Below are 23,105 nucleotides of genomic sequence, written 5' to 3' on the forward strand. Positions count from 1 at the left end.
TGTCACGCCACCATGCTGCCGTTCGCACCAGAACCGTCTGTTTTTCAGGCGTCCAAATGCTTCTTTTCGCACGGCGTCATGGGCCATATTGATCCAACTCAACCACCAGCTATTGAGAGCATTCGACCAGCCCTGTCGACACCGTCATCACAGTCGTCTACGACGCGTGTGCCCAACACGGCCAAGAAGCTCAAGAAGCCCTGGTCCAGCATCCAGGCGCTCGGCTTCGTCAGTCGGCTGGAGCTTATTGTGCCGCAGACCTGTGCCGAGTTGGTCCAACGCACAATGGCCAAGCAGTCTCCAGAAACTTCCGCGCAGCCACGGTATGCGCGGGTGGTCATGACGCTGGGCCAGGTACTCGAGGGCGCCTTTTTCACCGAGTACGTCAAGGCTGGCAACGTCCTGATGCTGTCCGACGGCCGTCTCGGCCAGGACAATGTCTTTACGCTCAAAGACGGCCGCCTGACGCTGTACCTCGAGCGCGAGGCGTACGAACGCGCCGGCCTTGTGGGCAAGACGCACGGTGCCAAAGGTAGCCGTGGCCTGCGTCCGCGGTGGATCGTCGAGCTGGACCTCAATCCCAAGGCTATGTGGCCCGGCAAGAGCGGTTTTGACCGGCTCATCTACGCGTGCAAAAACGTGTTTAACACGGCTCGCACCTGGCTGTTCTGCAGCATGTTTGATGGTATGTACACGGGTTTGCATTATTGTCCGTACAAGATCTATATTTCTAACGTGACAGTCCCCAACCCCAATCCTCTCGACGCGTATGCCCCGACATGGGTCACAGTGGAGCCTGCTGTGACAACACACGCCAACATCGCACTGCCGCCACTGATACGCCCGCCCAGTCTCCTTGTCGGCGGTGGTCAAGGCAATGATCGCATGGAGACGGAAGAGGCCGTCACAGAGCTGTATGAGTGGCTCTCGCTCGTGCGACTCGGAAGCCCTCGCGTCCACGCAGCGGACTCCATCGACCCGTACCTCAGCCGCTACCAGGTGCCCGGATCTTCCAGCGACGATCACGATGTGGCAACACATCCTTCTGACAACATAGTCACGATTTCCTGCAGCGGGTTCCTCTCGCCGACATGGGCCTGTCAGACTCTGCTGGACATTCTCATCGCCTTTCAGTCGATTTCCTCTTCGTCTCCCACTTCAGTCTGGCTGTCCATGAGCGTGTCTGAGTTTTCGTCGTCCATGGGTCTGGCTGGCGACGGCGCCGAGTGCACATTCTTCCGCCCGGCCGATGCGCCGCGTGAGTTTCTACTCTGGGATGTGCACAGCCACGAATGACGGCAGGTCATGATGATCTCTGTCTTTTTTTCTTTTCTTAAAGCGTGGAACACGTCCTCAGTCCTGCCGCGGGCGCACGTTACGGTCCTCGGTCAGGTCTTGGCCTAAGAGCGCATCTTGCACGAGCTGCCGCAGCGCCGCCTGGCCTTGCTCTGTGTGAAAATCGGGCCGAGCTGCCAGCTCCTCAATCCGGCGACGGAGCTCCGGGTCCGGCTGGCCACCTAGCGCGTCGTCAAACGCGTTGGCGCTGCTGCCCTCTCCACCATTGTCGTTATTGTTGATGCCGCTGTTGCTGCTCTCTCCACCGTCGCCCTGCTCGGCGGTTTCCACCGTGGCCACCGGCATCGCGCCCATCGTCACGCGCATGCCCTCGGGCGGCGGTGGCAGCTCTCCCTCCTTCAATACGTCGTTGGCTGCCGCCAGCACCGACTGCAGCCCCATGAGGTACTCTGCCACCTGCGGGAACTCCGCCTCGCCCGCAATCTTCTCGGCCGCCGTCAACCCGTCGTCTCCCCTCAGTGACGGGTCTAGCCCCAGCTCCTCCACCAAGCAGCGCGCCGAGTCCACCGTCTCCACAACAAACAGGGCTGTCTCGTTGTCTTCGTCGCGTAGGTCCACTGGCACTTTGAGCTCCGTCACCAGCGTCCGCAGCAGTTCGAGGTGGTTGTAGCTGGCGGCCGCGTGAATCAACGAGTAGCCATGTTCGTCCTGCTCGCGCGCCAGCTCCGGGTTGGCGCGCAGCAGCGGCAGCAGCGCGGGGCTGTTGTCCGCTGCCAGGATGTACTGGTTGGGAGCCATTTTGTGCGTTTTGCGTGGGTGGTATGATGGTTCGTGGTTGACTTTCAATATGTGGCTACCTTGTTAGACGGTCGGCGATGACGGCACAAAAAAAAATTACTGCAATGCGGGGCACATTTTTGCTGCTTGTAATTCCACCGTGATTACAACGTAATTAGAGAGCCCACCACGCGCCGTAGGGCAGCTTCCGTTTTTAATGGGCGTTGTTTGTTAGTGACCATAAGAGTGCAGTGCCTTATGGGAATGAATATATTAGACAACATAATATAAACAAAGCTTCCGTTCTCAGTTTTTACTTTTCAATTTATTTTTGTACTTTCTACCCAAATATTCGTATTGAATATTAAAAGAAAATAAAAAGACAAAAAAAATTCTAATAATAGCCTCTACTAAACAATTGTTAATGACAAGACTTTACAATATATTTTTCGTACAATCATCTACCATATTTTGATTGCACAATTTAGTACCAGATTCAAATTGGGATTTCTATTGACCAAGTCAACATAATAAGAATCACTCCTTTTTTGTCCACGATATTTTGACATTGTTTGGCAGCTTCTCTAAGCACTTCCTGTATGGATTATAACAGAGCAGAAGGCTGTTGACTAGGATTCTGTTTCTTATTCAATAGCACTGGTCATAGCATCACCAAGTCCGAAACGCCACGGACGGGGATATTTGCTAAATCGAATCGGTTCTTCGAGTCTGCAGAATGGCATTTCGCGGGATCGCAATGGATGGCTCGAGTCATACAGCATTAGTGCTGGCGGATAAGGGTCACGGGCCGTGGCCATGCTCGCCACGGTTCTGTTCCTTTCTTGACTGATGCTTACATACAGCGTACCACAACGTGGTAAGCTTCGTGCAGCAAAGTTGGGGGGGATCGTGGTGGTTGAGGTGTCGGGGATTGAGAGCTGAATGAAGGTAGCTGAAGCACCCAGACGTAAAAAGAAGTGCAATGCACGCAGCTTGCACAACGTGGAACCGATGAAGTTTTGCTGTCTAGGTCAGCTGCTCAACTGCTTCGTGCAAACAGCAGACAACATCTACGTACCTCCGTATACTGTAGGCCCATACCCAACAATGCGATCTTGGAACAGATGGCGGACATTCTTTGGGCTGATGCCCGCTCCCGTCGGATAGCGACAGACGTTCGGATGCGGGCCTTGGCCGGCCAGCATATGTCCTACGAGGGCTGGCATCTGCCCAGGCGTGTTTGTACGATCCCAGCGCTTTGTCTCGATCTTCCTGGCCTCTTATGGTTTCTGCAATCGCCCAAAGCCTTATAATAGTGTTTTTCCTAGTTGACGCTGTACAACGCCCCGAAAAGAGTAGAACAAGAAAGGCCGGTACTTGACTTTCTAAGTCTTGTCATAAAAAATAGCATGCTTCTAGAGGCCCAATGCATACATAGTGAGATGAAATAGAAATAAAATAAAATCGGGAATGCACGATGTACAAAAATCAACAAAAGATAAGAGTTCAATGCGGTGCCTTTTGGAAAGGCGCATCAGGATTTGAGCCCGATGCGGGGGTCGAACCCGCAACCTTGAGATTAAGAGTCTCACGCTCTACCGATTGAGCTAACCGGGCGTCTTGACTCTTTGTTGAAGACGCCGGCTCTTTCCCAGGCTCTATCTAGCTCGACCGTGCCGTTCGTTCCTTCCGCGAAACTATAGAAATATTGAAAACTGCTCTTTCCGTTCTTGCGTTGTTGTTGTTGTTGTTGTATGTTGTTGACAACTGCCTATTTTCAGGGGTTAAAAAGTGAAAACGGAAATAGTCTGCAACATACAACAAATCTCACTTCGACATTGTCGTAATTTGGCTACTGCAACTCATCGGCCAGTGCACCTGCAGCATGCCGGACAGGGTGCGCACGGCTCTAACGAACGGCAACCCAGATTGGAGCGCCAGGGCACGCGCCCTCTCGCGCACGCGCATCGACTTGCAAACCTAGCTGATTGCCAATCACACACAACAGATGCACACACGTTACGCCGTACGGAGTACGTTCACTGACGAACCATATCTGGGACCAGTTTGTCTTCCGCCCAACCCGGTAAGAGTACGCGGTATAATTTGTGATTATTCCATACAGAGCACGGCGTTTGCCTGCCGCCTCAGCTTGCCAGATTGAATCTGGGCTGGTCGCATGCAAAGGCAAGATATCGAGCACTCCCACGACAGCACGAATTTTTGGTTGTTTGAGCTCTATCTTCAAGCACGACATATTACACTACATATTACACTACGCCGCAACTGGGCTCTTTTACCTGCGCTTTGGGTCAGCCACTTACGAACTCTGGCTAAGGCCACTGCAAACAGCGCATTACGAGAGGAATGAACAATTGCTTTTTACAGGGGTTGCTTTCGCCAACTGTTGTTCACATCTACACCTGTCGAAATTTCATACCTCCCCCTTGTTAACTAATTCTTTCCCCCATCTCTCGATACCCTTGACACATTGTGTGCATATTCATGACGCCTCCGTTCAACTCGTGCCGGCTCTTTGTCTCTGAATTTGGCCGTCTATTTTTTGTTTCTGCCAGTTCACTTATCCGCCAACACGGGGGACTGGATCGCCTGGAAACCGAACCAGCAGCGACTTTGTATCGTGCACGGTATCTTACTGTACCGATTATGTGGTACTCTCACGTCCTGGTCTCCTTGATCGCTCATTGTCTCCTCCACTGCTCTTGCTTATTGATTTAACTATTCTCCGTCCTTCCAAGCCTTCTTTTAAATCCTCTGAATAATATTTTGTACAACCTTGGATTACATTGTGGGTTACCCGCTTTGCAAGAAACAAGAAAAGAAAGCCCGAATGAGAGCCGACAAAAGAAAGATAGAAAACGACAACACTGGATACACACTTACAACACCACAAAGGTAAGGCGAAATTATGACAGTGAGCAATCGCGGCCCTACCGAAATTAGGATTGCATCACTAACTCCTCCCTCTTGCCGCCTCCGCTTCATACTACCTCGCGTTTTGTCAATTTTCGGTTTCGACGGCTAATACCTCTTTCTTGTTCTCTTTTTTATAGAAAAAAAAATCCATGACCGCTTACTTCCTTACTTCTCCCATTCACCATCGTCAAAAGTTGTCAGCGACCGGACCAACCGTGTCAGGCAGAGTTCACGTTGTCTTTTGGATCGTTCACACTCACGCGCCGTCCTTATTGCACTCTGTCCTTTGTACCTTAGCTAGCTGCTCAACACAAGCCGCACCCCTCATTCACTTTTTGCGCCACTTCTAGCATTATTAGCAACGGAGACGACTAATTGCAACTGCCTCACTTGACGAGGCTGACACTCGCTATCTTATCCTTCTCTCTTATATGGGGGCCCCAATCACAAGAGAACCAGAGCAGCAACCTGCAACACGGCTCTGTCTCAAATAGTAAACGTCGACTATTCCACCACGCCGCCGACAAGGCGAGCGCAGTATTGCGAACAAAGCAAACCAAATATCGACGACAAGCGAACTGGTCACACGAGACAGATCGAACGGAATCCGAGACCCACCGCTTTTGCCGGCGGGCTGGTCCTTTGTCTAGAAACGACACGCCGTGACAGAATGGACGCCCCCGGCTGGAACATTCGCCCGGGCGCGGGCGCCGCACGTGATGCCGCTGCCGCCGGAGCTGCCAGCGCCTACACTGGCCCGCTTACCGCCCTCCAGGACTTGGCCGATGCCTTGCCCGGCTTCACGGCACGACTGCGGTCCAAGGAGCAGCTCGATGCACTGCAACGGACTCTCCTACAGGACGGCGGTTCCGTCGAGCAAATCGGCATGTCGACAGAGCAGTTGCAGCTGCGCGTGAGCGAGCGCGTGGGCGAGGGCACGTTTTGCGTGGTTTTTCGTGGCACCATCTTATCCGATGCAAGAACCAAGAACAACGGTCGAGCCGTAGCGATCAAATTTGTAGGTTACAGAGGCCAACAGGCCATCCGGGCACTGGCGTCTCTTGCTAGGGACGTGTAACTGACTGTATCAAGGAACTACGGAAAAACGACTCTACACAGCTGCGTAACGAGTTTCGGATGTACAAGAAACTTGACGGGTGTCGTACGTTTGACTTGCTGCACCCTTACGAAACTGTCTCACATGAATCGCATATTTCTTCTAGCTGACACCTAGCAGCTGGTATTCCCAGGATATATACCTTTGGCGAGATGGACCTCCATAAGGTCTTGGTGATGGACCTTCTTGGCCCTTCGTTAGAGACCCTGTTCCAGGATTGCGGTCGGAGATTCTCAATCAAAACCGTTGCCATGTTGGCCAAGCAAATGGTTGGTTTTGACCACCTTTGCTGCTTTTCTGCGCGTCATGTCCTGACACTAACAAAACCCATAATAGATCACAAGGATACAAACATTACACGAACACGATCTCATCTACCGTGATATTAAGCCAGAGAACTTTTTGATGGGGTTGCCAGGAACAAATGCAGCAGATTCTGTCCACCTTATCGACTACGGCATGGCCAAAGTGTACCGCGAGCCGGACACGAACATGCACATCCCCTCAGGAGAATCGCAGTCCCTGTCCGGCACGGCCCGCTACATGAGTATCAATGCTCACTGCAGACGCCATCAGTCCCGGCGAGACGACCTCGAAGCTCTCGGTCACGTCTTTCTGTACTTTGCACGTGGAAACCTGCCATGGCAAGGCGTCAAGGCCCCGCAAAACGATACCCGCCACGATATTATGTGCGAGAAGAAGCAGGCGACCAGTATCGACGATCTTTGTCGGGGCCTACCTCCCCAGTTCTCTGAATACCTCGCTCACACACGTGGAATGGAATTTGAGCAAGATCCGAATTACGACTACCTGCGGGGCCTCTTCACCAGGGTCCTAGAAGACCAACATGCTGCCAATGACAATGTGTTTGATTGGGTCAAAATCAAGCACAGAGAAGACGAGCTGGCAACTGCTAAGAAGCCAGAACCATCCAACACTTGCAGCCCAGCTGCCACACCGATCGTCATGCCTGTCGAAACGCCATCTCATGTCGTCAAAGTAGCAGAGGAGCCCCAGCAAAAGGCCGCTGAACCTTCCGAGCCGTTAGAACGGCCTGTTACTCCGCAGCACCCTGTTCCTAGCAGCAGCACTGGAGCAGGTGGGTATCGTAGCATGATCGTTGTGCCTCCGCCAGCATCGCCGCCTGTTGGAAAGAGACGGCGCTCCGAGTTTACCTCGGACCTCAAACTACCACAGCGCAGCATCCGCTCCAAGAAAACGGGCTATGCCTTTTACGACAGCGAGTCACAGCATACCTTGGCGACGCTGTACCGCGATGTCGTGGCCAGGCGTTACAATTTCCACCGTGCCATCAAGCAAGGCAGACCCGGAATTTCGTCGGTTGCGAGTGCGGCTGCTGCGGCTGCCGCTGCATTGGCAGTACGGCATACGACAACTCCCGGCATATACAGTCGGCCTGTGGCCCCTTTACGCGCTATGGGCGGAGCGTCAGTCCTCGCCCCAACGTTCACTGAGATGCTCGACACGACGCTCGGAAAGGTGATTAGTGAGCTCGAAGACATATCCGATAAGCTCTTGCAAGACGGCGACTACTCTGGCGCAGCGCGTGTGCATGAGTGGCTCGAAGATGTATCGGCCGCTACAAAAGAGGAAATTCGGCGGCTCCACCAGGAGCAGGAAAGGGAGCAACAGCGACGGCAAGAGACGGACAAGGCCGCAGAGAGCAGATCAAATACTCCTTTACAAGGCCCGGCGTCCATGGCTGTGCCGGACACATCGACCGTACCACCGCAGAAACAGACTTTGGTACCATTAGCGGTCTTCGATCCCGCCGACCCGCTGGAAGTGGACGATGGCGAAGATGATGACGGGGATACTGCTTTTGACGAGAACACCCTGCTGACCCAGTTCCTGCAGAGGCCTGGCTCGTCTGCGTTTCCTCGGAGAATGGTAACGCGCAGGGTGCCAGCAGTTGCACCGTCTTCAGCGAGACTACCCACCGCGACGTCTCCGGCCCCTGACTCCTCGGCTGCTCGGCCGTATTCAAGAGGCAGCCCCGCGGCGTCCGTGCGGTCGAGTATGGGTCACCTTTCGCTCGGCATTGATGCCGATATCATTGCTGTCGGCGACAACAATGCCGACGAGGGAAGCGGTGACAAGATTGATGCCGACGACAGTGGCAGTAACGAGATCTTGGAGCTGGTGTATAGGACGGCATCAGGCACACGTAAGGTTGTGCGTGTGGCAGGCGAAGGTGGCCCGAAGTAATATAGGTTAAGGCTCTGTAGCCTCCCTTCCTGCCATTGCTTTCTTCTTCTCCTTTCGGAAGTTTTACCACTTTCGGCGTTACTTCATTTAAAGACATAGCGGAGCCTGGCAAGGTTTTACCGGTACCCCGGAGAGGTTAATTCATATAGATATCCCATGTTGTTTTACAATCGGAATATCAACTGGCACCATGTTAACCAGATGTCCTCTCGCTTTGCAATTTCAAGCATTTTATTAACGATATTGTATTCTTTCTACACAATCGCACGATGACCGAAATTGCTATGATGGCCAAAAAAAATGATGCATTGGCTTCTTTCCTCCCGTCTACGACCCTCCTTCCAGCGCCCGAGATAAGTTCGCCGCAATAGCTACTTGTACAGACGATAAAATAAAGGAAAACACCAACAACCCGCCAGTAACGTCGTACCCTGACGTTGCCCAATCTGCGACCCCTCCCTGTCACGTTTCTCTTTCGCTGTCGGATTCCATAGCCGTGACGAGTCGAGAATAGAGGTCGAGGTAGGTGTCGTGATATAATCAAACAATACTTAGGCGTAAAAGTTGACGGTCTGGAGGTAGAGGTGATGATTAGCTGGTGATCGGGGACGAGGTGAAGGGGAGAGCAGTCAAAAGCAGCGGACAAGACACTTACATCCTTCTTCTTGGCCTGCACCTCCGCAATGGCATCCACGTAGTGTTCGTGGCTGATCTGGTTCTTGCCCATGCGCAGCGCAATCATGCCAGCCTCCACGCACACTGCTTTGAGCATGGCACCGCCAAACTCGTCCGTGCTGCGTGCCAGCTCGCCCCAGTTGACGGCCGAGCTGACCTTCATCTTGCGGCTGTGGATCTTGAGAATCTGCGCACGCGCCTCCTCGTTCGGCAGCGGGAACTCAATCTTGCGGTCGAGACGGCCCGACCGCAGCAGCGCAGGGTCCAGCACGTCCACGCGGTTCGTTGCTGCCAGCACCTTGATGCGGTCGTCCGAGGCGAAACCGTCGAGCTGATTCAGCAGCTCCAGCATGGTCCGCTGCACCTCACGATCACCCGACTTTTCGGAATCGAAACGCTTCGTGCCGACGGCATCGAGCTCGTCGATGAAGATGATGGCGGGGGCCTTCTCCTTGGCGAGGGCAAAGCAGTCGCGCACGAGCTTGGCACCATCACCAATGAACATCTGCACCAGCTGCGGGCCGGCCAGCTTTAGGAAGGTAGCGTCGGTCTGGGCAGCGCATGCACGCGCCAGGAGCGTCTTGCCCGTACCAGGAGGACCGTACATGAGGGCGCCTGCGATTCCGACTGTTAGCATCTAATGCTGCGTTTCTCCAATGCCAAGCGACAAGCGAGCAAGCGAACAAGCACGACAACAACCTACCCTTTGGTGCCTTGATGCCAATCTTCTTGAACCGCTCGGCCTCCTTCATGGGCCACACAATGGCCTCCACCAGCTCCTCGATCTGCTTGTCCAGACCACCGACATCGCTGTATTTTTCTGTCGGCTTCTCGTCGACCTCCATGGCCTTGACGCGGCTGTCGTATTCGGCGGGGAGCGTGTCGAGGATCAGGTACGAGTCCTTATTTACACCAATCAGGTCGCCCGGCTTGAGCGTCTCCGGGTCGACAAGGCCAATGAGAGGCAAAAATATCGTCTGTCGCGTCGAGGTCTTGATGACGGCGGACTTGCCGACGCGTGTGGCATCGAGGTCGATGTTGGCGCCCTCTTCTGAGGACTCGGCCGTCGGGTCCAGGTCCAGCAGTTCCACAACGTTGCCGACTAGGTACGGAAGTTGTCTGCAGGGGACGAGGAGAGGGTGAGGTTAGCATAGCTTATCGATACAATAGGGACGAAGAGCAACAGGCGGGACCTACCTGTTGTTAGCAATCTTCTCCTGGTTGTCCTTGATCTTCTCGACCATTGTCGCCTTCTCGTGCGCCAACCGCTGGAACTCGCTCCGCATGATCCGCGACTCGTTCTCCAGCAGCCTCCGGCGCGTGACGATTTCTTGCGTGCTTAAACTCAGAATCTCCTCGTCGATCACATTGTCCTCCTCAGGCTCGGCGTCCTCCATCTCGGCGTCGCCATCGGCCTTGGCCGCACCCTTGTTGCCACCGTTGCCGGCGCCATCCTTGCCGTCCTTGCCGGACTGGTCGTCGCCGCCGTCCTTCTTCTCGTCCTTGTCTTCGCGCTCGTGGCGCTCGATGTCGTCGAGCTCTTCGAGTGTGGACATGGTAGGCGGTTGTGGGAGAAGAGGTTGTGGGAAGGGAGGGGGAGAGGCGGAAAAAGAGAGTGAAGGTGAGGATGAGGATGAGAGCAATCAGCGCTCGATCGAAAGGAAACCGTTAGGGATTGGATGTTGTGGTGAGTGTCGTCGAAAATCGAGATGCTGGTTGATCGATTTCGAGATCGTGGGTGTGAATGCGCAGAAGGCTGGATGGGAGACAATGAGAATTGGCTGCTGAGCGGCTACGGGAAGCTTCCACCTTGTCTAGGCTGGGGTCTGGCCTTGGGCAAGCTGCGAACGTAAATGCAGGCACAGGCAGGCGCCGTAGCGCGCGTCACCCGGACCCGGTGTGGCGTTGCCGCTAAAATGACAAAGCAATGCAATAACAAAATTTCAGTCACGTGATATGATTTATTACACATTCTGATCTTCGCTAATGGTTACATCACGACTGTGTTTGATATGAATTGCGAGCATCGATTGATGTATAGAAGAAAAGACAGTCGCGAAACGGGCGACAGCCAAGAAAAGTTATGCGACCTTTAACGCCGGGCCTTGAAAGCAAAAGGATACGGAGGAAAAGCAAAGCTAGAGGGCAATGCGCGAACAAAAAATGAAATTGCAACGGGAAACGGCAGAAGGGGGACGAGAAAATAAGTATGAAGGACGTATCGTAGGAAGCGCAAAGGGGTATGTATCAACAGTGAGCTCTGCAAAGAAAAAGACAGTGCAGGAGCAGTCGGGATAGTCTGGGTTGGTTACTCGTCGTCGACGATTCTGCTCGCAATCGGTCCAATGAAAGGGATTTCGTATCTGCAAGGACAGGGTCAGCAGAGCTTAGGAGATACAACACAGAAGCCATATATCGGGGGCGGATCAGTACCTGTCGAGCGTGTCGGCATCACGGTACGCATTGAGCGTCAGCCAGCCGATCAGGCCAAGGTCGGCGAGGAACAGGACCCAGCTGAGGAACGACGAGCGGTGGAGGATCAGATGCAGGATGATCGTAAGGGTGAACGTCAGGCTGGCCTGCCATGCATGGAAGCTGCAAAGGAGACAAATGTGTCAGTGTTTGCATGATGATGTACAAGTCGTCGCCGCGCGGCCGCAAGACCTACCGAACATAGTCGCTCTTGCGCTCCAGAACCAAAAGAAGGATCGAGCCGAGTGGTGGCAGTAGCAGGTATGCCATGCACGCCTCGTAGTCCAGCCGAAGGCCCAGGCTCGTGTCGAACTCGTTGATCACGCCGTCGCGGCCATTGTCGTAGATCGGATCGGGAGAACCGCCGAAACCGCCGCCACCGCCGCCCTCGAGGTCATTGTTGGCGTGGCCACCCTGCTGATAGGAAAAGTAGCTCGGGCTCGGGATGCTGTTGGACCACCGGCGTTGTGGCTGGGGATGCTGCAGGGGTGGCGGGCTGGCAGCGTTGGAGGTCGTGGGCTTGTTGGGGGAGAACGAGCGCCGCTCGAGCGAGGCACGCGGCGACGTCGCACTGTTGCCGGCCGGCGGCGACATGACGCGCTCGTGCTCAGGCGGCGAGGACTGGTAGGGCGCGAAATCCATGGTTGGCAGACGGACGGACAGACAGACGGATGGACGGATGGCGCAGGATGGAATAGAATCAAGTTCGGTGGTCGAAAAACGAGATCGAAAACGAGCCGCGTGCGCAACGCGCTGTGGGTAATGTGCTTTGAAAGACGGTTCTTGCAGGACAATGAAAGTACCGGTCTGCCAGTTGTGCTGGGTATCGAGAGCTGGCTCGTACTTGATATTCCTCCTCAATTCCTGGGTGCCTGAAGTGGGACGTGCGATGACGAAGCTGTGCGGAGAGACGCGGTTGATGTGCACGAGAATCAAGCTCTTGAAGGGACTGTACAAAGAGTAATACGTCGTAATTACATCCCCCGGTTTCAGTGAGCGCAATGTAAAATACGGGGGGGAACTGCACTAATTGAGCTGAAGCGTCGCGTGTATTAAGGACGTAGGCTGACACAGTATATTGACAGTGTATATATTACAAGCCGCACTGTTTGATAGTCATTCACGAAAACCACCAACGGACAGGCACGCAGCTTTTTTGTCTGACAACAGGAATCGTTTGCAGTAGGTTCGCTTTCCATATTGATGGCCGGATATAAAATATATAGTAATACATTATTTTGGGATAAGGCGCAGAGGAGACTGCACGCCCGGATGCTTATGTCTCCTTGTCGTCCTTGGTGCCATCCTCCAGCTGTGTCTTGCGACTCTCCATCGTTAGCCACAGGCTCTTGCTGGCGCCTTCCAGCGCACTTGTCAAACCCAGGCCCGCGCTCTGCAGAAGAGACACCAGCTGCGCTTGCAGGCCAGCACGGCCGCCTTCGATGGAGCCGACCCAGCGCACACCGTCCGTGTCAAAGGCCTGGTTCTCGATATGGCCGCCTACAAGGAGCAGCTTCTGAACGGCGCTCTGGACGAGCGGGTCGTAGTAGCCCGGGCTCTTCTTGCGCGTCGGGGCGGGGAACTGGGGCGGGCTGGGCGACAGGACCGACAGGGCAGCCGCGAGGTGTGCCGGTGACACGTCGGGGAACGTCAGCAGCGCCATGGGGCCGACAAGCAGTGGCTTAAGCTGGCCGTACACTGAAGACTCGGGCCCCGTCCTGCCATCCTGCTCGGCCGCCTTGATGGACGCGTAGGCGGCGTCCGACAGGTCGTGGTTGTAGATGGCGCCCTTCTTGCCGCGGCCGCGGACAACGGCCGCCGTAGTCTCTGCTGTGACGGTGGACGGGTCGTAGAATTCAGCGATGCGCATAGCCACGCTGAAAATGCGCGTGCCGATGACATTGAGGCGGATGTTGTCTGCGAGTGAGTCGGGCCACTCGACGCCCAGCTGCTTCTGCTGCGTGGCCACTATCCGGAGGGCCAAGCTCAGCTCCCGCCGCAGGGCAGACCACTCGGCACCGGTCAGGTTGTTGTGCTGGAACATGAGGATGAGCGGCGTCGAGCGCAGAAGCGACGTGTACGACCTCAGCAGCTGCGACTTGCGGATGTCGGGCTTCTTCGCGCTTGGCGGCTGTGTGGGTGGCACGTAATCGGCGGGCAGAGTGAGCTTGATGCCCATGGGCGCGCCCGCGGCACCAGCGGTTGCATGTGCGCTCGTACTTGTGTGGAAGCCGGCAACAGGCTGTGCTAGCCTTAATCTCAAGGCCGTGGGAGGAGGAGAAGAGACAAAGGACGAGGCTCGGCATGGCGACGATGCGTTGCTTTCGGACAGACACCACCCGAGCGAGTGTGTCCAGCGAGAAGGGAGCCGTGCCGGCATTTTGAAAGGAGAGGGAGGGACAGTCGGAGCTAGCGGCGGTCGTGGGCGGCTGGTGATGCAGATGGTCGCATGCTCCGCTGCGATGAAGCTCTTCGATGCGCTTGCCTCTAAAAATTCAATCTGATTTCCAGCCAGTAGCACAGGCCAATGCGAGTATCCACTTTACTGGCTGCAAATACAGTTTTGCCAGGAACCGTCAAATTGCCGCACCTCACCGCCCGATGACTCCCATACACCTAATTCGTACCCCCACGTTTTGGTACCTATTGGTCCCCAATTCGGCCCTCCTGAAGATTTGGGGTCGCATCAGCTATTCGAAACAACACAACGAGCCAAGGGCTCTTTGTATTCCGGATTCTGTCGTCGTACTCTATCTTAGTTTTTTTTTTCTCAATACGACTTCGTAATATTCCCCTTCTTTCCCGTTGCGCTGTGTCTGCCAAGAGACGGAGCGACACTGCTGTTAAAGGCCGAAAACGGACGCTAGAAACCACTGCAAATAGGCCGCTATAATACTGCATAAAAGGGACAGCAGCGATTTGGACGGGTTTGGCAGCTGGACACAACGAAGTCTGTGATTGACGTTTGCAACTTTCTCCACCACCACGGACCATTGACTCAGACAGGTTCGTTAGCCAATTTGTACCTTGCATACAGCATCATACACACGACTTCCACACCGCCGGTATGGCCTCACAACAAGCTGGCTCAGCGGATGCTGCAGACGACATCATCGATATCAAGCCGATCCTCGGCCGGCTCTGGCCCCTTCCGGAAGCTGGAACGCCGCTGGCTGAAGACATTGCCGATGCCGTGGCCCTCTTCTTCACGAACCGTGTCTCGGACGTGCAGGCCGGCTCCCTGTTGATGTGCCTGCACTTTACGGGGCTCGACCGTCAGGCCGACGTCATGGCTGCTTGCGCCGATCGCATGCGAAAAGCCGCTGCCCGCGTCGACCCGGCGCCGCTGCTCAAGATCGCTGCCGAGAAGTCGCTGAAGCGTGGCAAGTACAACGGCGGTCTGTGCGACATTGTCGGCACCGGTGGTGACTCACACAACACCTTCAACGTCTCGACAGCGTCGTCCATTGTCGCCTCGGCCTACTTGCGCATGGCCAAGCACGGCAACCGCGCGTCGACGAGCAAGTCCGGGTCGGCCGACCTGCTGGCCAACCTCAAGCACCCGGGCGACATTGAGAACGAGTCGACGGATCTGGTCGCCAACCTCAACTATATCGAGCCCGCCACTCTGCCCTCCATCTACGCCACCACCAACTACGCATTCCTGTTCGCACCCGTCTTCCACCCGGGCATGCGCTACGTCGCGCCCATCCGCAAACAGCTGCCCTGGCGCACGCTGTTCAACCTGCTGGGCCCCCTGGCGAGCCCCGTCGACGTCCGCGACACCCCCGAGAGCGAGTCCCCGCTCGAGACCCGCATCATTGGCGTCGCCCGCCGCGAGCTGGGCCCCGTCTTTGCCGAGGCACTGCGCATGACCGGCGCGCGCAAGGCCATGGTCGTCTGCGGTGCCGAGGAGCTCGACGAGATCTCCATTGCCGGCCCCACGTTCTGCTGGTACCTGCACGAGGACACCACCGGCAGCGACGTCGTCATCGACCACTTCCAGCTGACGCCTGCCGATTTTGGCGTGGCCGCCTGCCCGCTCAGCGACGTGTCACCCGGAAAATCGCCCGCCGAGAACGCCGCTACGATGACGAGCATCCTGCAGAACCAGCGCCCGGCCGACGATCCGCTGTTGGCGTTTGTTCTCATCAATACGGCGGCGCTCATGGTGGTGGCCGGCCTGGCGGAGCCTGCCGACAGCTCAGCGCTGCCCGAGGACCCTGAGGTCGTCACAGAGCGGGGCCCTGGCGGTCTGTGCTGGAAGGAGGGTGTGCGGCTGGCACGGTTGGCCGTCAGCAGTGGCGAGGCACGGCGGCAGTGGAAGCTGTTCGTGGAGGCAACAAACCAGATCAAGCCCTCGTCGTCAGTATAGTATACTGAAGAATGCGACCCTTTGCCTTGAGGAATATGCACATATATCAAATGTAAATCAATGAAAATGGAGCTTTTAGTAACGCTGCTCTAGTTCCCAGCCATACAATGTTCCTTTAAACTGAACGAAGTGACCTGCATCGCTATGAAGGTGGTTGCGGAATACAAATCAAATACACAACGCTACATCCGCACGGCTTTAACGGGACAAAACGCCACGCACAACACCGTGAAGCAGGGGCTGCCCCTCAATCACAATGTCCGTAATGCCGTTCGTCTCCGTGCTGCCCTGCTCTAACCAGCGGGCCAGCAGGTCGTTGCTCTCCTTTGGCTTGACGCTGTCGTCGCGAGTCCCCACTGTGATGTGAAATACCTTGTTGATGCACGTCCAGTTGTCCTCTGCACCCTCGCCGCCGGCCGCGGCCTCTTTGCTCACCAACCGTACCACAAATGCCATCAGCCGGTTATCAAACACCACGCGCTCCAGCTGCACGTCCACCTCACCCACCTCGGGCGGTGTGTCGTTCACAATGTACGTCGGGCCACCCGCTGCTGCTGCAGCCTCGGCCGCCGCATCAGCATCCGCATGCAGCTTCTGGTACCGGTCCCACAGCTCCGGGCGCTCCTTGGCGCTAGCACGGTGCATCAGCGTCACATGGAAGCTGGGCTGCACGCGGCGTGTCTGCTTGAGCTGCTTGTAGAAGCGAGAGGCATCGGCCGGCTGGTTCTTGAAGGTGCTTTCGAGATGCGCGTTAACATCCTTGCCCGCGACGTGCACGGCCATGTACTCCAGCGGCTTCTTCTTCACGACGGCCTTCGGTGGCTGGTTCTGCTTCGGCGTCTGGGAAGGGCCTTTGTTCTTGCCACGGTCGACAATCTCGTGGCGCAGCGTAGGATTGTAGTTGCCAATCGCGGCCGCAATCGCCTCGTCCATCGCCTCGGCAGACGGCACCTCCTTGACCAGGTTCGGATACAGGTTGTGCAACTGGCGAACCACCGTCTCCAGGTTCGCACGACTGCCTGCTGTCGGGGACAGGTCAATCACTGCATCAAAGCCCTCATCCGGCGCACGAGAGAGGTCCAGCGGCTCAAACCGCTGAATGAAACCCTCCATGATGCCGACCACCTTGTTGGCGTCGGTCGCGGCGTGGATCGTCTGGTGGTTGTCGCCGCGCGCAAACACACGTTCGTGCGTAATGGCACGGATTGCATCCACATCGTCGTGAACAAAATTGAGCGCAACCATAGTCGCAGACAAATGCATGTGCTTAACGTCGTGGAGAATCTGCTTCCGCTCATGCTTCTGTGCGTTGTTGCGGTCCGCGACAACCGCCGGGTGGGTCTGAAGCTCGTCCAGCACCATTCGCGTAAACCGTGGCGGCCGCTTCGTGCCCGTAATGTTGTCGTTCTGGATGTGACCGTAGCCAAACAGATGACCCAGCGCAATGGCCAGCGTCGTCTTTCCGCAGCCAATCGTGGCGATGGGTACGAGAATCACGTCCTTGGTCACCTCGGTTTTGCTACCGCCGCCGTAGACCTCCTCAAAGTTGGCAGCGTCGGTGCCGTTCAGGTGCTTGAACGCCAAGAAATCTTCGCGCAGCTGGATGATGCCGTGGTTCTTGTTGTACTGCCGGCCCAGCTTCGGGTCTGCTGCAATCCGCTTGCGCGCGTACATGAGGTATTCCTGGGTGATGGCCTGGTGCTTCTTGTAGCTCGGCGTCCGTCCCATGATCAGCGCCTTGGTACATTCGCGCCACTGGCGGTACATGAGGTACGGCTCCTCGAACTTGTACTTGAAGAACCAATCCTGGTACGGCATGGACTCCGGCTTTGGGGACATGCGGCACCGGATCACGAAACCTTCGACGTCGCGCCCATCGTGCGAACCCGTCTCGGCTACAGACTCGAGAAACGTCCGCACTTCGGATATAGTATCAATTACCTTGAGATCTGTCTTGATGAAACCCCAATTTTCCGCGAAATCCTGCACCAAGATGCTAGGATATGTCCGGAACTCTGGCAGGTTGAGGTTGATGCCGTGCAGGTAGAGGCCGGCCTTGTCGGGGCCGTAGGCGAGAATGTGCTCCTCGAAAGAGTCATCGCAGAGCTCGGCCACGGCGGTGACGTTCCGTGTGTACAGCTCTCGTGCCAGGTCCTGCTTCGTCTTGCCCAACCGTTCCAGCTGGATCTGAATACGCGCCTCGCCAGCGCTGGAGTGACTCAGCTCGACGTCGCCGCGGTCGCCGGTGGAGTGCTTGCTGCACACCAGCAAAGTGTCATCGGCAAGGCCAGACACGAAGATGATACAACCGTTCTCCTTGAGTGTGATCTCATAGGGCCCCTGTGTGCGCTCCTCAATGTTTTCCCACCGAGTCTCGTGGACCTCGTTGATATTGAAGAACTTATCGTAGCCGCGGATGGCAATAGACGGCTGGCCGTGCTTGTTCTTGGTCGTGAATAGGCCACGTGCATATGTCGGCAGGTCGCGCCGCTTGTAGTCCCAGTCGTTCATCTTCCATGAGTCGACGTAGTATCCATCTTCGGAGTTGCTGACGGTAAAACGCGTTTTCTTGATGGTAAAAGCAGAGCGCTTTTTCTGCTTGACTGCCTCGTCCAAAATGCGGATGATCTCTGCGACCTCCTGAACGTCCTGGTCCTTGTATGGTGCCTTGGGCAGTACCGGAGATGCTGCGGCCATACCGGCGGCGGCAGTCTCGATGTGTGTGCTGTCCATGCTGATATGTGAGCCGGTGTGTGTTGTCCCTTTGATCTTCTCGAGTAGTGGTGAGGCTGATGTGTGAAAGAGCCGTCGTAGTACACACGGCGGTAATAAAGAGCTCGCGGGGTACGCAGAAAAGACCGAGAAAGAGTAAAGACAATCCGAAGCGGCGCTTCCAACTGTGTTGCTTGCCGTAAATGATTTGAAAGAATGTAGCAGACGACGAGAAGCAACAAAGTCACTTCTTTTAAGTCCAGCAACAACGTTTGTACAGCGACTCAAATGCATGTAGAAGCTCTCTCTATTGGCCGTGAGCACTGGTCAAACGCCGCTCATGTGGGACAAGGCTGCGCCCCTGGACCTGTTGGCCTCAATACCCCGACTTGGTCAAATCTGCGATTAGCCTCGCAGTAATGGACGATTCGTAGGTAAAGCTTTGGCGGAATCGCCTTCTCTGAGTCAAGCGGTAAAGAGGAGGATCCTGGCTCTTATTCCTGAGGCAGCAGCCAATCACACAGCCGCGTTCCTTCTCTTTGAAGCTTTGTGTTGCTTTGTGCTGAGGCCAATCGCTCTTTCCTGGTCTTCGCCGCAAGAGTCACAAGCAGGCTGAAGATCTAGAGGCTGGGCCTCGAAAATAAGGAAGCTGCTAAGAGGCTCAGGCTGTCCTCGAGGGTTGAAATTTTAGCGCGAGGCAGAAACGAGAAGCCAAAATTGTGGGCCTATTGGCCAGGGGAATCGGCTGTCAAATATGGCCGGACCTTGTGCCAGCGGCAAACGACATCGCCAGCGAAAATCTACTACATATTAATTCACTACAAATGATGCGAAAATCGTATGATTTCAGGTACGCTATCACTTCATTATTCTTATCCATGACTTTTCCACCCAGTCGACATTTGTCCGATGAAGAATGCCCCTTGATATAATCGTAATTCGATCACGGTGCTCCGTTGCGTAGTAAATTCGTATTAATATCATGTGACTTGTCACGTGCATATTTGTCTGTGCCGTACTATCACAACAATTGCACGACACGCACTTGCCGCATCTGCTTATGACGAACATCGATCATAACAACACGACGACGTGGAGTACTGTTAATTAAGCAAGATGTTGAGAATCTTTGTTTTTACCTTTAGCTATCACAAGCAATTTCATGACGCGCAAGGGAGCTAATTGCAGTGTATTTCGGCCCCTCCTGCGAAATAGCAGTGGAAAGTATGTAGGTGACGTCATGTGGTACCCAAAACAGCAAGCACAACCAAGCTCCTCTCGATCGCCCCAATCGGTGCGCAAATCGACGATTCTCACTGGTGCTTATAGGAAGGTGCGATGCAGCTCTTTCCCCAGTTACTGGCAGCTCCTACCTAGTCTGACCAGTTTTTATCCATCACAGCAGTCCAGTCAGCGCCCGAGACAGTCGGGGAGAAGTACCACGTCATTGAAAATTGGGTTGATGATACAAACAACAAAGGGAGGTCGTCCAGGCCAAGAGCCAGAGCACCAAATGCACCTTCCCTCTGTGTGACGTGATTGATTCTAGCCCTCCAGTTTGAGAGATGCCAGTCATCGTCACTTGAGACCCCTCAATAAAACTGCCCTTGCCCCCTTCCTCATCCCTCCCTTCCCCGAACGCGTCCCTTCATCGTTTTCCTCTCGATAGATGGTAAAATTACAGAAACATACTTTCTACAAACATTTAAAGCCTTTCATTTTCATCATATTCCTTACCACATCACCAACACAACACATTTGAGGCTCCCCACCGGACAGCGATGAGACTCCTCAAGGCACTTCTCCCTCTTGCCATTGTGGCGGACGTCGCGATCGCGGCCGACAGCTGGCTGTATCGTGCTGGTAAGTTTTGTGCCTCTCAATTGGTGTTGAATAGAAGCGCGCCGCTGCGACCCAGACCCTACCGATATGAAATTGGATGCTAACGCGTCGCCAAAGCCTACAACAAGTGGCATGAAACCGAGCTAGAGCGGTGGCTATCGGATCACAACATCCCGTACCCAACGCCGGCAGATCGTAAGGACTTAACCGATCGCGTGCAAAAGAACTGGAACAGCTATGTCGTGACACCATACAGCAGCTGGGACACGAACCAGCTTGCTTCGTATCTCAAGCTCAAGGGCATCGAGACGAAGAATAACGCCGAGACGGACAAGAACAAGCTCATCTCCCAGGTCCAGTCGGTCTGGACCGAGACCGAAGACAAGGCCCAAAATGCGTATGTCGACGTAAAGGACTGGATTCTGGACTCATGGAGTGACAGCCAGCTCAAGTCCTTCTGTGACCACTACAAAATCCCTGGTATGTCCCCAGCCTGTACAGAGCTCTTTCATCCAATACATACTAACGCAACTATAGTTCCCCAGCCTCGTGAGCGCGACGTGCTTCTCAGAAACGCTCGCCAGAACCTGGACTCGATTGCCCAGAAGTCGCACCAGACCTTTGGCTACCCCGGAAACTGGCTTTACGACACTTGGACTGGTATAGCACCCGGCACTCTTGTTTTGGATACTTTTCGATGCGAAAGCGAATGCTTACTGACACTACATTCCAGAGTCGGATCTAAAGAACTGGCTTGACACCTACGGCTACCCTGCTCCGCAGCCCTCTACTGTAAGTATTAACGAAATCTTGCATGCTCTTCGGTGTCATAATACATAATATCTGACAATACCACCCGCAGCGCGACAAGCTGATTTCTACGGTTCGCCGTAACTCTCATCTGGCCTATCTTCAGATGCAGGACGAGTCTGCGCGCCTGCAGAAGGCCGCTAAGGATGCCTACGAGAACTTGTCCGACACCCTCCTGAACAGCTGGAGCGAGTCTGAGCTCAAGAAGTTTTGCGACAAGAACGGCATCAGTGGTATGTTAGAACGAGATCGACAAAGTCGTAGAACTACTACAGAGTGCGTACTAACATACATTCCTCTAGTCCCGCAAGGTAGCAAGGTCGACGAGATTCGTGCTCTTGTCCGCAAACGCCGTGCCGAGGCGCTTGACGACACCGTTGCCGCTCGCTTCGGCGCTGCGACCACTAGGGCTGGTAACGAGTTCGCCAAGGCCACGGATGCCGTCTCTGAAGCAGCACGGGCCGCATTCTCCAATAGCGTCGACAGCTGGTCGGATAGTCGCCTCAAGGCGTTCCTCGATGCCCGAGGTGTGCCCGTTCCCCACAAGTCGAACTCTGACCAGCTTCGTGCTCTTGTCCGGAAGAACGCGCACAAGGCTGCTTCTGGCTGGAGTGCCTGGACGTTTGACGACCTTTCGTACGACAACCTCCGTAATTACCTAGTCTCCACTGGCGACGATGCTGCCAAGAAGGTCGCCGAGAAGTCGGACGCTGCCCGTGGGGAGCTGCTCAAGGCGGCCAAGTCTTACTACAACGCTGCATCCAAGGCCGGCGGCGACAAGTATGCTACAGCGACCAACTACTTGGCCAAGGCAACCGAGACTGCTAAGAACGGCGTCTTTGATACGTGGAGCGAGAGTGAAATCAAGGCGTACCTTGACAGCTACGGCATTGTGCGTATTACCCCGTTCAGGATCACCATTCCTTTTTTTCTCTTTTTTTCTTCTTTTTTTCTTCTTTTTTTTCTTCTTTTTTTCTTCTTTTTTTCTTCTTTTTTTTCTTCTTTTTTTCTTCTTTTTTTCTTCTTTTTTTTCTTCTTTTTTTTCTTCTATTTTTTTGCAAAAAATTATTGCTAACCAAGTTTACAGCCTGTTCCTCAGGGCAGCACCGTCAACGAGCTCCGCGCATTCGCCCGCCAGCAGGCCACCTACTTCCGGTACGGCACGACCACGCCTACGAGCACGCTGTTCGCCAAGGCATCTGAGAGCTTCTGGAACTCGGTTGACTGGATCAAGGCTCAAATCCAGCTTGGTTCCAGCTATGCCCAAGAGAAGGCCGGGGAATACCGGAAGAAGGCCAACGATGAGCTGTAATGGGCAGGTGCCAGCATTTTAACTGTTTGCGGATACCATCAGGAGGAATTACACGACCCTATACAAGGTAAAGCGTGCAGATATGCGCAATGGGAGACTGGAAACTCGAAAAATGAAGGCAGCAGCTACTGAGGGTTTTCGACACTTGTTTACATTTGACGGTGGAGATTGCGTCGGCACGTTCAGAGGAGACTGTACACGACGTAGGACCAGCACATTTCGGTGCAATGTTTGACAAATCCGATGGCAAATTGAAAAGTGCCAGGATCGACTTCGTAGATTATTCCATTTGACTTTTTTTGGTTCAATTACTTGCGCGTTTCATCTCATCTGTTATGATCTGGTTGAGCTGGTCGCTCTTAGCATCTTTATTTTCTCCGAGATGACAGGAGTCCCGGTATCAAGAGCATTTATGTGTCATGGAGTACGTTTCCCTCCCATCGCCCGCCCTTCTATTTTTTTTATTCTTTCAAAAAAGGCGCTTGACTTGTGTATTGAGTCCGATTGTTGTCCGTCGTGTCGTAAATAGGCAAAAACATCACTTTTGTCGA

General features: G+C 54.6%; 9 protein-coding genes and 1 non-coding gene across 10 annotated transcripts; 4 read left to right on the top strand and 6 right to left on the bottom strand.

The window, feature by feature from the left end:
• Nucleotides 1-12: 12 nt before the first annotated feature.
• Nucleotides 13-1,296, top strand: SPSK_07588 (ribonucleases P/MRP protein subunit RPP40; the record flags this gene model as incomplete). The annotated part of the gene is made up of 2 exons (XM_016734247.1): nucleotides 13-685; nucleotides 743-1,296. 2 exons carry the CDS (start codon nucleotides 13-15, stop codon nucleotides 1,294-1,296), a joined length of 1,227 nt encoding a protein of 408 aa, XP_016591292.1.
• A 57-nt stretch (nucleotides 1,297-1,353) lies between these two features.
• Nucleotides 1,354-2,094, bottom strand: SPSK_07929 (uncharacterized protein; the record flags this gene model as incomplete). The annotated part of the gene is made up of 1 exon (XM_016734582.1): nucleotides 1,354-2,094. The coding sequence occupies one exon, from the start codon at nucleotides 2,092-2,094 to the stop codon at nucleotides 1,354-1,356; it is 741 nt and encodes a 246-aa protein (XP_016591293.1).
• A 1,523-nt stretch (nucleotides 2,095-3,617) lies between these two features.
• Nucleotides 3,618-3,690, bottom strand: SPSK_11223. Its single transcript has one exon. It is a non-coding gene; the product is annotated as a tRNA-Lys (tRNA).
• A 1,990-nt stretch (nucleotides 3,691-5,680) lies between these two features.
• SPSK_10757 (uncharacterized protein) lies at nucleotides 5,681-8,356 on the top strand (the record flags this gene model as incomplete). Its single annotated transcript, XM_016737046.1, has 4 exons — nucleotides 5,681-6,028; nucleotides 6,103-6,172; nucleotides 6,248-6,396; nucleotides 6,464-8,356. 4 exons carry the CDS (start codon nucleotides 5,681-5,683, stop codon nucleotides 8,354-8,356), a joined length of 2,460 nt encoding a protein of 819 aa, XP_016591294.1.
• A 551-nt stretch (nucleotides 8,357-8,907) lies between these two features.
• SPSK_07381 (26S proteasome regulatory subunit T5) lies at nucleotides 8,908-10,587 on the bottom strand (the record flags this gene model as incomplete). Its single annotated transcript, XM_016734045.1, has 4 exons — nucleotides 8,908-8,928; nucleotides 9,012-9,658; nucleotides 9,735-10,150; nucleotides 10,229-10,587. 4 exons carry the CDS (start codon nucleotides 10,585-10,587, stop codon nucleotides 8,908-8,910), a joined length of 1,443 nt encoding a protein of 480 aa, XP_016591295.1.
• Nucleotides 10,588-11,457: 870 nt separating this feature from the next.
• SPSK_07965 (uncharacterized protein) lies at nucleotides 11,458-12,145 on the bottom strand (the record flags this gene model as incomplete). The annotated part of the gene is made up of 2 exons (XM_016734617.1): nucleotides 11,458-11,626; nucleotides 11,700-12,145. The coding sequence occupies 2 exons, from the start codon at nucleotides 12,143-12,145 to the stop codon at nucleotides 11,458-11,460; spliced, it is 615 nt and encodes a 204-aa protein (XP_016591296.1).
• A 634-nt stretch (nucleotides 12,146-12,779) lies between these two features.
• On the bottom strand, nucleotides 12,780-13,883 carry SPSK_07693 (uncharacterized protein; the record flags this gene model as incomplete). Its single annotated transcript, XM_016734350.1, has 1 exon — nucleotides 12,780-13,883. The coding sequence occupies one exon, from the start codon at nucleotides 13,881-13,883 to the stop codon at nucleotides 12,780-12,782; it is 1,104 nt and encodes a 367-aa protein (XP_016591297.1).
• Nucleotides 13,884-14,570: 687 nt separating this feature from the next.
• SPSK_07574 (anthranilate phosphoribosyltransferase) lies at nucleotides 14,571-15,878 on the top strand (the record flags this gene model as incomplete). The annotated part of the gene is made up of 1 exon (XM_016734233.1): nucleotides 14,571-15,878. The coding sequence occupies one exon, from the start codon at nucleotides 14,571-14,573 to the stop codon at nucleotides 15,876-15,878; it is 1,308 nt and encodes a 435-aa protein (XP_016591298.1).
• A 198-nt stretch (nucleotides 15,879-16,076) lies between these two features.
• Nucleotides 16,077-18,611, bottom strand: SPSK_07061 (tRNA ligase; the record flags this gene model as incomplete). The annotated part of the gene is made up of 1 exon (XM_016733731.1): nucleotides 16,077-18,611. One exon carries the CDS (start codon nucleotides 18,609-18,611, stop codon nucleotides 16,077-16,079), a length of 2,535 nt encoding a protein of 844 aa, XP_016591299.1.
• Nucleotides 18,612-20,371: 1,760 nt separating this feature from the next.
• Nucleotides 20,372-22,554, top strand: SPSK_07154 (MSC1 protein; the record flags this gene model as incomplete). Its single annotated transcript, XM_016733821.1, has 7 exons — nucleotides 20,372-20,453; nucleotides 20,550-20,912; nucleotides 20,970-21,092; nucleotides 21,166-21,224; nucleotides 21,295-21,475; nucleotides 21,545-22,134; nucleotides 22,330-22,554. 7 exons carry the CDS (start codon nucleotides 20,372-20,374, stop codon nucleotides 22,552-22,554), a joined length of 1,623 nt encoding a protein of 540 aa, XP_016591300.1.
• Between the last annotated feature and the right edge of the window lie 551 nt (nucleotides 22,555-23,105).

This window comes from Sporothrix schenckii (assembly GCF_000961545.1).
Source record: "Sporothrix schenckii 1099-18 chromosome Unknown Cont41, whole genome shotgun sequence".
Taxonomy (NCBI): Eukaryota; Fungi; Ascomycota; class Sordariomycetes; order Ophiostomatales; family Ophiostomataceae; genus Sporothrix; species Sporothrix schenckii.